Genomic DNA, 13,002 nt, shown 5'->3' with positions numbered 1-13,002 from the left:
TTCCTTGGCTTGTTCTGGCATTTCTGCAGAAAGAGTAAGCACTTCGGGGGTGGGCAGTCTGTCTACTGACCCTGTTCTGACTTACAGAATGCCCAAGCTGAGCAGTTGGGAGCCCCAACCAGGAACAGAAAATTCTCAGGGCTGGAGAGATGGCTCAGAAGTAAAAAGCACTGGCTACTTTTGGTCCCCAGAACTCACATGGTGGCTCACAACTGCCTATAACTCCAGTTCCAGGGCATCCAACAGCTTCTTCTGACCTCTGGGGACTCCTGCTATTAACATTGCAGTGTTAGTTTCTGGATGTGAGCAGACATCCACTCAGGCACATACATAGAATAAAAATAATTTTTTTTTTGAAAAGAAGAAAATTAAAAAAACATACCACCAGTGTGGTGTAATTCCGGAGCTTAAAAACCTACAGCAGGGGGATTTCTGTGAGTTCCAAGCCAGCCTGGGATAGAGTAAGATCTTGCTTCAAAAAAATAAGTGAAAACAAAAATAGAATTCTACAGCTGAAGTAAGATAAGGTGGACCAGAAAGAAGGCCGGATAATAAGTGAGACAAGCGTGAGTCACAGCCAGCTCGCCCACTGGGACCAAACTGGGTCAAAGACTTATTGGAAGCCTCGGTGGCAAAGGAAATCCCAGTCTTATGCTCTGCCATAGCCAAGGTACTTTCCCATCTGTCATGTATGTGGCTGTCAGGGGAACGAACAGCAGAGGGACCTGCCTGCACAGTGTGACGTTCCCAGAGAAGGAATTCTATGTGCTCTCCAGCCCAAGGAGTTGGACAAAGGAAACACGGTAACTATCTTTATTATCCAAATCCTAGACGAAAGAGCCTGCCTAAGAACAGGACCGGCTAGCTGCCAAAGTGGGTGAGGAGTGATTCCTGCGGGCCGCCTTCTGGGTCCACCGCTCTAGAGCTTAAAGACAGGCTCCCTCCACATGCCTGCTGAGCCCAGGCTGGCCCCAGAGCTCCTTCCTAGGAGGGGCACAGGCACAGGTACCCCCTGGACGCGTGTGCGGAGGGAAACTCTTGGGTGTGCAAACCCAGGTTCTGAGCTGGACAAAAGAGGAGTGAGCTGGGGTGTCATCGTGGCAGACAGCTGGCCACAGGGTCTGGCCGAACCTGCACAAAGTTCATAGGGCACAGCAGCGGGCACATCTTCTCATGCTCCTTCAGCGCCTCGCTCAGGTGTCGCAGCTCCTCCTTCAGCTTCGAAATCTCCCTGCGCAGGACAGCGTTCTCCTGCTCCAAGCACTCGTACTCCTGTGGGCAGATAGAGACCGGTGTGGAGGTGCAAGACAGCGGTCCCAGCACTTGGGAGGGAGAGGCGGGAGGGTCGAGAAGTCAAGGCCAGCATGGGCTACAGAGACTCTTCCCTTTTATTCTGAGACAGGGTCTCACTCTGCATCCCGGGCTAGCCTGGTGCTTGTTGTGTGTCTCAGGCTCCTGCAAGCCTGTCATCTTCCTTCCCACCTCTCAGGTTACTAGGGTTTCAGATGTGTACCGTGATGTTAAGTCACCCTCGTGTTTACTGGCTTCAGATCTCTGTCTCTCCACAAGAATGAAATGGTCCCAGTAGTACGGCTTTCACTTTTGAACCAACACTACTGGAATATAATTTACTATATTAAGTACCTGCAATTCAAGGAGCAGTGACAGAAGTATCTATACCCCTGTGTTAATATACAGAGCATCTCCATCACCCCAAAGTGGTCCCCTCTACCCATTTCCATCAGTCCTCATCCCCAACACTACCTGCTTTTTGAAGGTGTCTGGTGGGTTCTTGGCCACCTTACTACCCATAACAGTACCTGGAACAGCATGCCATTGGCTGCACTAATAAACGCATGGACTCAGGCCTTTGGCTGCACTAATAAATGCATGGACGCAGGCCTTTGGCTGCACTAATAAATGCATGGACGCAGGCCTTTGGCTGCACTAATAAATGCATGGACGCAGGCCTTTGGCTGCACTAATAAATGCATGGACGCATGTCTTTGGCTGCACTAATAAATGCATGGACGCATGTCTTCGGCTGTACGAAGTGCATGGACGCATGCTGTCCCTTACAACACTCTCCTGCTGTTTCCTACTGCATCAGGGTGTAGAGGTTCAGAACTGGAGGGGATCAAAGAGCTCCTTATCATCTCCCCCAAACCGTGCCGGGCTAGTTCACACATCCATCTTGGGCTGGGCACCTCCCCTTCAAGGGACAGTCCCTGTCATTTCTGCGATACTCTGTCCTCTTTGTAGTGACTGAAAACTCCTCCACATCCGCCCATTGAGCTGCCTAACGGGGCCACACAGAATGAATCCAACCTCGCAACCTCAGTTCTTGAAATGATAAGCGACAGACTCGTCCCTCCCCTTAGGTGTTCTCTGAACCTAAATTGTTCTCTCAACTTGTCTGAGTTCCTTGTGTGGGACTCCCAGCCCCTCTGCCCTCCTGACCACCATCCCCAGCATACGCTCCAAGTTACCAGACTCAGAACGCAGTGAACACGCAAGGGAGCATGCAGGGGGCTGACGTAAGGATCGCCTTCCTTATGCTGGACCTCAGCCCCCGGATACGACCCTGAGTCTGCAGAAAGCAGAGATCCACGTGCAGGAGCCGCTGTCGCCTCGTGAGTGACTGATGGACTGAGGACAGGGCTTCCCCGACCACTGAGTCCCACTCCGTTCATCCTGAGTCTCCATGGTGTCATCTCATGGACACATGTGGTCACAACCTGTGCCATCCAGGAATTTGGGTAGCACTCGTCTCTTAATCCAGGCCATTGATAAAGTCTATGGGACTCAGCCCATGGCGCTCTATCCATCACCATCAGTGGCCCTCTCTGGGCTGAGATGTCTTTAGATATTGCTGAGCCATTATTCCCATTCCTGCTTAGCTCAGTTTGTTTGGTTAGACTGTGACACAAGCATTCGGGATACCTACTGTGCTGAGGACCCCACCTCATTTCCCACCATATCTTCTCAATTACTAATCATCTTTAGTAAACATCAGTTAAGAAGTTAGAGCCCCTAAGACACACGAGCATCCTTGGTTTGCCTGTGCGGCTCCCCTCAACCACACTGCTTTCGTTTTCTCTCTGAGCCTCGCACGAGCTCACCACCTCCAGGAGGGCTTCCCTGATCACAGCACATATAGGTCTCACATTCATTTCTCATTCTGAGTTCCATTCAGAAGTACACTAACGGATCTCACTTATATTAAGGCCTCTCCAGGAAATCTCTCCAGGGTAGCAACCTCTGCATCCTCCTTCCTGTAGGCTGTCCTGGTCCAGTATGGCTTCACCAATGTGATGACCCTCCTTGTGGCCACCTCTAGTTCCTGTGACCTCTAACCTCTAACCAGCTGGATTCCTGGCATCTACATCCTGTGCCCTGCACCTCTGCATGAGGCAGACAGCAGAACCGAATAGTTAGTTCCAGTGAGCCATTTCGGTGGATTCTCAGTTAACACTGGGTTCCATACTCTAAACCACCTTTCTATAGTTCCTGAGTCTGCAGAGAGATGCCCGGAGCTTCTGAGCTGTGTCTCTAGACTCAGAAGGGAGCCTAAGCCTGACTCCACTCTAAGGTGTCACCACTTCCCCAGACCACTGTTCCAAAAGTTGCCAGAGGGACTCAGGCACAGGGAACTGCCACCTCTGGATGTGTGTGTGTGTGTGGTCTCAGTACCTCAGTACCTCCTCTCTAGTCTCTTTCCACATATATGCATTGTGAAAAACGATGGATTTCATCACGATGTGCGCCAGGTACCTTGCTCATATCTGTGTTCCACCCCCATCCTCCTCTGCGCCCCAAGCCTTGCCGCTGGTCCCTTCCTGTTACCCGCAGGGACTTTCTTTCCTGGGATTTAAGTTTTATTCTTAAGTCAGCTGAGGGACTTTTACTGATCTGGTGGAATAGGAGGCAAAAATAAAAAGAGAAGTACTAAAAACATCCAGGCGGGACTAAAAACATCCAGGCGGGACTAATAAATAAGAGGTCCTGGGAGGGGCGGAGGAGGTCAGAGAACCCTAAAGTGGGAGAAAGAAGCAAAGAACGTAACCATCTCTCAGGGAGGAGCGTGGGACTACAGCTCAGTGTGGAGCGTTTGACTGCAGATCGAGAAGTCACCGGTTCAGAACCAGATACCCTCTGTGAAAAGCTTTCTAGTTCAAATAGTTCAAAGTCAGTTTACTGCCTGGGGAGTTTGAGGCTCCTTGGCTAGGAGCATCAGAGGGCACTGTGCAGGACACTGTGCTACCCACAGCCCCTCCCCCAATGATCTAAGTCACACTCTCAAAGCAAAGCCCTCAAAATCATGGGTGGACTGACTACAGATGCCAGGAATGCCTCAAAACTCAGGTTGCTTGAGCTGGGATGCGGCTCAGTTGGTAGAACGCTCCTATCGTGCACGAAGCCCTGGGTTCGGTCCCCAGCATCAAACACACAACATATAATGTGGACTTGATAGCACAGTCCTGTAATCCTAACACTAGAGGTAGAAGCAGGAGGATCAGAAGTTCAAGGTTAACCTCGGCTACTTACTGAGTCTGATGCCAGTCTGGGTTACACAAGACCCTGTCTCAGAAAAACCTGGTGGGTAACAGGTGCAAGGCAGGAGAGAACTGGCTCCTGCAGGTGCTCTCTGACCTCCAGGTTCCCTCTGACCTACACACACATGCACTGGCACATACGCACTCAAATGCACACAATAACATATAATAAAGCTGTGGTCTTCAGCCAGCCATCTGCGGATGTATTGCTGACGAGTTGTAAGTGATCTTGTATCCAGTGGACAGAGCCAGGGATCCTGTTCGACATCCTTCAGGGCCCAGCCCAACCCCCACCGAACACATAGAGCAAGGAGGCTCAATGCCAATAGTGCCGAGGTTGAGGTTGGGAAGTCTGGGATCTCTAGGGTCAGGGTCATTTAAGGCAGGGGACACAAATGGGGATGCCATGACGGACAGAAGTAAGCAGAGGCACCAGGAGAACATGGCCACATAGAGAACCCATTTCACAAGCGAGACAGCTAAGCTCTGAGCGGGCCCGGAGATCCCATCCCCGGTGTCAAGGTCAACCCCAACTCAAATCACCAACTTTGCCTTCTTTTGGCAGTATGGGCCCAGAGTTCCCCACAGTAGTTACCAGAATTGAGTTCACAGGACTCTACAGTTTGTCTGTCCTAAGTCCTGAAGAGCGTTCCCGCCTGAAAAGCAGGGCTATCAGCAAGAGCTGTGCAGATTCAGTTTCTAAACCTGTGTGCGCTGTCACCAGAATTCTCTCTGAACACGCAACAGTTGGCAACCCCATGGCAACACTCACCCCATCACATTGCCCAAGCAATCTGTCAGGTTGACATTTAAGGCTCCCGAGGCTGGCACTGTTCCCACCCTCGTCTGACTCAAAATTCTTTCTCAGTCTGACGTCTTTGGGTGCCCGGTCAAATCCGGCCCACTTCTAAGTCAACGTTCAGTGTGGCACAGCCTCTCTGTGGCTTCATCTTGGTTTCCAGCAGGGAATGCTGACTCAGCCTAACTGTCCAGAGAGAGGTGCAGATCCAGGCCCCAGAAGAGGTGTGAACGCCAAACACCGAGGGTCACAACTATCAGCAACCATGGCCTTGGGGGAAATTCCTAGGTGTCTCCAGAAAGCGAGGGAAGGAGCCGAGAAACTCACAAAAGTGGGAGGCCCAGGTATTGGGCTCAGGACAACTGGGTTGAGTGAGGAGCACAGAAGAGAGAAGTGGCCGTTGTGAACAGTCTTGCTCCAAACACCCCAACACCCCCTGTCGTGGCATTCATAGAAGAGAAGCTCACAGCTACTGTGCCCTTCAGGGCTCTGTGCTTCAGGACTGGGAGAGGAGAAGATAAGGAAGTGCCTAATTCATGGCTCACTCCCCACACAATATCGGGTAGTCTCAGCTACCAGCTGGCCTCTCACCAGGTGTGAAGTTTCCACACATGGTGTCCTTTCCTCAACCTAGGTGTGACCTGGGAGCCCCACAGGTCCCCTGGGCTTTCCACCATAATCTACAGCCGTGTGGCAAGTGTCCTGCATTCCAGTCACTGGGTCTCAGCGACAATACCATTTACCCCACTTCCCATCCGCGCCTCACCTCCAGGATGCAGTTCGTCAATCAGTGCCCTACTCAACATAAAACACAGATTCCCCGTAGCTATGGCATCCTACGGAAGGAGGCTGGGAGGTGACCATGAAGGGACTCCCCACGGGGTGTCTTTGGGACCACAGCTGACGGCTTTGGTTCATGGTCACATGCAGACAACGCAGCCATTGCTCTGACCGACTTGACAATGTTTCTCCACAACGCTGGCCCTGCAGAGGTGAGGCGCACAGGTGGTTTCCTCAGCTGTGTGTCAGTCCCCAGGAGGCAGGGAGTGACTAATTCTCTCCTGAGGAGACTGGCTTCAGACCAATTGGCCCTCTTCTGGAAGGGCACAGCTGCCAGGCCACGCAGATGTTGGGCAGAAGGACATCTCAGGGCCCTGTGCAAGGGCACGCTACCCCTGGCTTTCCAAGGGGCAAGGCATGTGGAAAGGCAGTTCTCCTAAGTTCCTGGTCTGCTTGGTTATCACAGTCAGCTACGAGACACTGGGAGAGAACGAATGTGCCCTTTTCATGCCCTTTCTTGGCACTCATAAGGCTATCGGTCATCTGTCACCTTCTGTGGCAGGAAAGACACTGGCCCCTAAAGATGCTTCTATCCTACTATCTGAGACTTGTGAACAGGAACCTTATTTAACCAAAGGGACTTTGCGGATGAGAGTCCGGAGCATGAAATGGGAGGGAGATCATCCAAGTGGGCCCAGTGGAATTGGGGGAGTCCTAAGTCAGGAGGGAGAGGAGCAGATGCCACAGTGGGACAGCATTGCTTTGAAGATGGAAGAGCACAAACCAAGGAACAAACTAGGAACTCCCTAGGAGTTGACAAAAGCAGGGACATGAATCCCCTCCAGAGCCTGCAGCGGGAATGCAGCTCTGTCAACATCTCCACGGTAGCATGGTGGAACGCATTTTGGACAGCTCCACTGTCAGCACTAGAGGGTCATGAATTTGCTGAAATTCATCACAGGAAACAAAGCCCATGCTTCCCAAGGACACACACGAGGTCTCTTCTCCCTGTGACTGCACAGCAGGGCTGCGCCCAAGGAAGTACTTAGTGTTTTGGATTAACTGTGCTTTGTTGCATGAAAAACCTTGTCTAAGACACTTGGTCATGTCTGTACACACGAACACTCTGAACTTAGAGATGGCAATACACCTGACTTGGCAACACAAAGCCTTAGGACCCGAGAACCTAAGATTCACGACCTTAGAAACAAGGGGGAAGAAGGAGGCGAAGGGTATTGCCATGCTTCTGTGGAAGGTTTAAGATCCCATGAAGATGGGGAAGCCCATCGGGAGATCCTGGCTTCTAGGCCCCAGTCTTCTTGCATCCGGCAAAGACTCTGACACTTTGAAGTTATGCCAGGCTGTGGTTTCTGTCAGTGAGTCTCAGCTTCCTGGGATGCGTGCATTCTAAGCATGTTTGGTTGTGGTGAGGGAGTTTTCAGATATTCTCTCCTCTCTAAGGACTGAATTCCTGAGCCATCAAAGCCTTGGCCAGCTTTGAGAGCAGGGCAGTGCCTCCCCGCAGGAGAGAGCTAGACCACATCTTAACTCTCACGCCAATGGCGCACAGCAAAGAGTAGGAACGCCAGTCCTGGCATGCGATTGTGTAGGTTCACACACGCGGGTCAGGAAAGCAGAATCATGAGGACAAATGGCAGTGCTCTGGCTGCCCTGAAAACTTGGTCCCCAAACAGCAATGCTGGGAGGGAGAACCTTGGGGAGATCAGTCACGAATGTTCTGCTCTGACGAATAGATTAAGTCACTAGTGGACAGTTGAGCTACAAACGAAGTGGTTGTGTATGGAAGCAAGTTTGTTGTCTGGCTTTCTGCCTCCACCATATGACTACATAGCACAAAGCCCTCACTAGGTGCTGAGCACAAAACCCTCACTAGGTGCCGTGCAGACACCAAGTAGACGTGGCACTGTGCTTTGAGACTTTGAGCCTCCAGAACGCTGGGCCAATAGTCTCTCTTTATCGATGACCTAATCTGTGGTATTCAGTAATAGAGAAAACAGACTCAGATAGAGGCTCCTGATGTGAGAGATAAGGAAGGTGGTTAAGTTCCACTAGCTACCGTGTGGAGGTAGTGAGAAGAGAAAGTCTCAGGGTGAAGAGACCACATTCTGCCTCGGAAGCGCATGTGAGGAGCTTGCAGCAGAGCCCGGGGGACGCCTAAGTAAAAGTGAAGCCCTGGCTGAGCGATGGTGGGACCAGTTTGTAGAGAAACATCCCCTGCAAGGTGAGAAAGCAGTGGAGTATCAACCTTAGTCAACACTAACATTTAAGAAATAGAGTTGGGCGGTGGTGGCGCACGCCTTTAATCCCAGCACTTGGAGGCAGAGGCAGGTGGATCTCTGTGAGTTCAAGGCCAGCCTGGTCAACAGAGCAAGTTTCAGGAGAGCCAGGGCTATTCAGAGAAATTCTGTCTTGAAAAACCAAAAAGAGAGAGAGAGAGAGAGAGAGAGAGAGAGAGAGAGAGAGAGAGAGAAAGGAAGGAGGAGGAGGAGGAGGAAAAGGAGAAGAAGAAAGGAGGGGAGGAGGAAGATGCACAAGCTGCAATCACAACAGTCAGCAGGCTGCGGCAGGACTGAGTCTCTAAAGGCTGGGCTACATAGTGAGACTGTCTCAAAAAAAAAACTTTACCAAACAAATAAAACCAAAAACCAGAGGTAGAAAAGCTTGGCACCAGACAGGCAGGCATGTGGAGCAGTAGCTGAGAGTTTATATCTGATCCACAGGTAACAGGCAGCAGGGGAGAGCTAGATGGGAAAGAGCCAGGGACACAGCTCCTCCAACGAGGCCACACCCCCTAACCTCCTAATCCTTCCCAAATAGTTCCAACTACTGGGCACTCTAATGTACGAGCTTATAGGGGCTATTTTCATTCAAACCATACACACAGGCTGAAGCAAGAATCTGAAAATTAAAAGCACCAAGAGCCATTTTGTTTAGCTTTTCAATTTTTATTTTTGATTGGGAAAGGGTCCCATGTAGCCTAGGTTGGCCTCAAATTTGCTATGTAGCTAAAAAACAAAAAATGGCCTTGAACTCCTGATCCAAGCAAGTGTCACCTCACCTGCTTCTTTTATTTTTTTTTTCTTTTTCAAGACAGGGTTTCATTATAAAGCTCTGATGGCTAGAACTCACTATGTAGAGCCAAGTGGCCTCAGACTCATAGAAATCTACTTGTCTCTGCCTCCAAAGTACTGGGATTAAAGGCCTGTAAGGCCTGTATCATCACTGCCCCCAATAATTTTTCCTTTCTTCCTTCCTTCCTTCCTTCCTTCCTTCCTTCCTTCCTTTTTCTTTCTTTCTTTCTCTTCTTTTTCTTTTGTCAAAATCACTATAAAGCAAAGGCTGACCTTGAACTTGTGGCTCTCTGCCTCTACACCTGAGTGCTGAGATTACAGGCATGCACCACCATGCCTGACTTATGTGATGTGGAGACTCAGACCCAGGGCATCCTTGTGCAGAATAGGCCAGCGCTCCATGGAACTGCTTCCCCAGCACTTTAACTATTGTTATTGTCACAGTGTTTCTGTAGTTCAAACTGGGTATCCTCCTGCCTCTACCCCCTCCCTCAGTGCCAAGTATAGGCGCGTGCCACCATACTCGGCTTCTGTTTGGTTCTATAGTTAGAGAAAAAGGAGTGTGGGAAACACCCAGAGCCTGGGATTGAAAGGAGGAGGCCCGGGAATAAAGAAGCAAGACAGTGGGCTGGAAAGACCTAGCATAATCAGATGTGCAGAACCCGTGACGGATACCGTGATGCCATCCCTGGCACCCTCCCCAGGGCATAGGATGGCTGTCCCTGTGGACCTGCCCTGATCACAGCCTCACCTCATGGAGCTTGTCAGCTTTCTGGGTCTGCTTCTTCCGGCTTCTCTGAGCAGCAACCCGGTTTTTCTCTCTCCTTCGAACCTTCCTGTCATCGTCCTCGGGGCTCTGGGGAGGACACGTAGCAAAGAGACATGCTCAGTCCGCTCGGCTTTGCTCCCTGGGCTCTGCCTTTTCACCTGCTGCTGTGGACAGTACCCCTGCGGCCCCTCGTCAAGGGGCCACCCACTCAGTGCTGGCAGTGCTGGGGCTTTGCTGTATGTCAGGCTCAGCCCCCATCCCAAGACAAGTACAATGAGACTGTCATTTTAAAAAAGGTACCACCACGTTCGTGCAGGATTCGTGCAGGATATGTGAGGCCCTGTGTTCTATACCCAGGACCAAAAAAAAAAAAAAAAAAAAACAAACCCGAAGAGATGAGGAATAAGAAACTCAGGTTAGGGAAGTTCTCCAGGTATCATGGCCAGCATGGCAGTGAGCGGGAAGTGGAACTCAGGTCTGCTGGTCTCCAAACCAACGTTCGCAAACCTCTACCCCACAGGGCGTTTGCCTGGAAGAGCTGTAGAGGCACTGCTCATCTGAGAGTGGGAAAGACCGGGGTACCTGCTCTCTGGAACATTCTGCACAGCGTTTATACTGCCATACACCGGCAAGTCCTTTTGAAACTGTGCAGAGCAGAACCATGCTAACTGCGACCACTCAACCCTACCAGGGCTCAGAGTATCTGGACCACCAAGGACGATATGCTGCCTTGAACAATAGCTGACATTTTCTTTCAGAGGTCAGGGTTATTCCAAATGCAAATTTGTGATGTATCTTGAAAGTTTTTACCAAATATCCAAAAATTCTTCATGAGGTGGCATGAAATGGTGCAGGCAGAAAAATGCACCTACCACAGCGAGAGCTTATTCAGTGGAAAGGGTTTGCCTTCCAGAACTGCCTTGGAACCATCAGGGGAGAGAAAAAATATCCTTCAAGACTGGGTCCAAAAGGTGTCTAGAGGGGAAGGGAACTCGGTGATAGGGCTCACGTCCAACCTGTGTGAAGCCCAGGGTGTAATCCCCGGCACGGGTAAGAAGAGAGCATACACACAAGGGGAGTGGCCGCATGGAGATACTGTTCAGAACACGGAAGGGTCTTGAATTTTGTCTTCTAGAAGTAGTCTCTTCTTTTCTTTTTCTTTTTTAAACAGAATTTCATATAGCCCAGATTGGCCCTTAACACCCCATCTTCCCTGTGCCTCTCTAGCTCTGAGATCATAGGCCTGCATCTCTGCATCCAGCAATCCAAAGAGACTTGATACATCAAGGGGGACAGGCTGCATAAACGACAGAGCTTCAGCTCTGAGCCCTTGCAGATCTACCATAAACCCAACTCACCCATTCTTCCAATGTATTAACTAGGAATCTACCACATACTCAGAACCCTGCTAGGCCCCGGGGACAACTGTGGCGGGTGAGGCTGGCCTGAGATACACTGACCTCACTCATGCTTGACAGGAAATAATACCTTGTTATTCTCCAAAGCCAACAGGTCTCGGGGCAGGGGACAGCCTGCCTTCTGTCCTCAGGATCTGTCATTGCAAACTGGACATATCACCTCTGCCAGGTGACCACACCTGCCCACTCAGCAGAAATCTTGAATGGAGACACAAATCCTCCTTGGCTCACCTAATCTGTACAAACACCCTCAGGAGTTGATGCTATAGGGTTCAACTTATAGATAGGGAAACTGAGGCTCGGAGAGGCGAAGCAAATGGTACAAGGCGACTCCACCTAGGTGGCTCAGACTTCAGGGTCACCCTGGGACACTAAGTGTGAAGCATAGAATTGGGAGGTGGGGGACTAGGAAACATAAGACCAACTGTTGCTAACGCAACTAGCTGGCTAAGAAATGTCCCAATAGCTGTCTCAACTTCTTGTGGTGTAGCTGTGAGAGCTGGGGACAACGGAGGGGGCTGACCAAATGAGATCGAGGAGTTTCCACCCGTGCTGGGGGTGGAGTCTGCCCACTAGAGGCACAACCTCACACCCGCAGGCTGACCGGTCCCACGGTCCCTCGTTCCCCATGCGAACCTTAGCGGGTGGGTTGGATACAGGGACGAACCGCCCCTTTGGGCTGAATTCCTAGTATCGGAGCTCTGGCCCCCTCCCTCCAGCGAGGGCAGCGGGCAGGAATGCAGTGGCCCCTGGCAGCACGGACCCACGTGTCTGGCGCCGGCGAGTCGGGAGGGACTTCAGTCTTCCCAGGCTCCCGGGGCGCACGGCGGGGACGCACGTCAAGGGATACCCTCACCCTCCACTCCCCTCCCCGTACCCGGCCCCCGTGTCCACTACCTGCGGCTGGTTCCCAGGAACTGCCACACTCCTCTGCAGGACGCTGCCCGCCGGGGGCCCTTGCGACATGCCGCGCGCTCACCACACGGGGCGCCCTGAACGCGGGGCTCTGCTACCCGCGCTTCGCCCGCATCCCCGCACCTGCCGCCCCGCCCCGCCGCTTCCCGCTCTCCGGGATCCGCCGCGCCCGCCTCCCCACCCGGCGCGTCCCGTCCTGTCCCGTCTCCGCCCCCTGCTCCTACCCCGCCCCCGTTTCCTCCTCTCCCCGCCCCCTCGCCGCACCTCGGGGTCCAGGATCCCACCCAAGTTGCTGTTTTCCGCTGGGGGCCCCCGCGCTTCTTGGAAATCACGTGGCAGCTCCTAAGCCCACCCAAGGGAGCGGACGCCGGGTGGGTGGGGACGGGGTGCTGGCGAGGCACAGCCCCCGGAGTCCTCCGGCCGCTCTCGGGCAGTTCGGGTGAGAAGCACGAGTGAGTGGCTTCCCTGTCCCAGCGCGGGTCACCGGCGATGGGGGACTTTCTTCCGGGCGACGCGGCACCTGGACGGCTCTCACTCCCTCCGCAATACCCGGGCAACCGGCGCCCTAGGCCTTCTCTACCGCAGCCTCGCTGCCTCGTCCTGTCCACTAGGAGGGAGGGGGCGGGGTGACTCGGAAGGTGAATTCTCATGGGGGGTGGGGAGGGGGAAGAGG

The 13,002-nt window shown here is 52.3% G+C and overlaps 1 protein-coding gene across 1 annotated transcript; it reads right to left on the bottom strand.

The window, feature by feature from the left end:
• Positions 1-214: 214 nt before the first annotated feature.
• Positions 215-12,488, bottom strand: Batf3 (basic leucine zipper ATF-like transcription factor 3). Its single transcript, XM_075989481.1, has 3 exons — positions 12,312-12,488; positions 9,979-10,083; positions 215-1,272 (listed from the first exon to the last, which is right to left on the bottom strand). The coding sequence occupies exons 1-3, from the start codon at positions 12,378-12,380 to the stop codon at positions 1,093-1,095; spliced, it is 354 nt and encodes a 117-aa protein (XP_075845596.1). The 5' UTR covers positions 12,381-12,488; the 3' UTR covers positions 215-1,092.
• Between the last annotated feature and the right edge of the window lie 514 nt (positions 12,489-13,002).

Source organism: Microtus pennsylvanicus, chromosome 10 (assembly GCF_037038515.1).
Source record: "Microtus pennsylvanicus isolate mMicPen1 chromosome 10, mMicPen1.hap1, whole genome shotgun sequence".
Lineage (NCBI taxonomy): Eukaryota > Metazoa > Chordata > Mammalia > Rodentia > Cricetidae > Microtus > Microtus pennsylvanicus.
Note: the sequence above shows the minus strand (reverse complement) of the source record. Positions and strands in the feature narration are given on the sequence as shown.

What these genes read in the sequence shown, in the direction of transcription:
- Batf3 (XM_075989481.1), bottom strand. Translation starts at nt 12,380, where the DNA reads ATGTCGCAAGGGCCCCCGGCGGGCAGCGTCCTGCAGAGGAGTGTGGCA. An exon ending in TTCCTGGGAACCAGCCGCAG is followed by an intron (nt 10,084 to 12,311) that starts GTAGTGGACACG and finishes TGTCCTCCCCAG; the next exon opens with AGCCCCGAGGACGATGACAG. An exon ending in AAGCTGACAAGCTCCATGAG is followed by an intron (nt 1,273 to 9,978) that starts GTGAGGCTGTGA and finishes ATCTGCCCACAG; the next exon opens with GAGTACGAGTGCTTGGAGCA.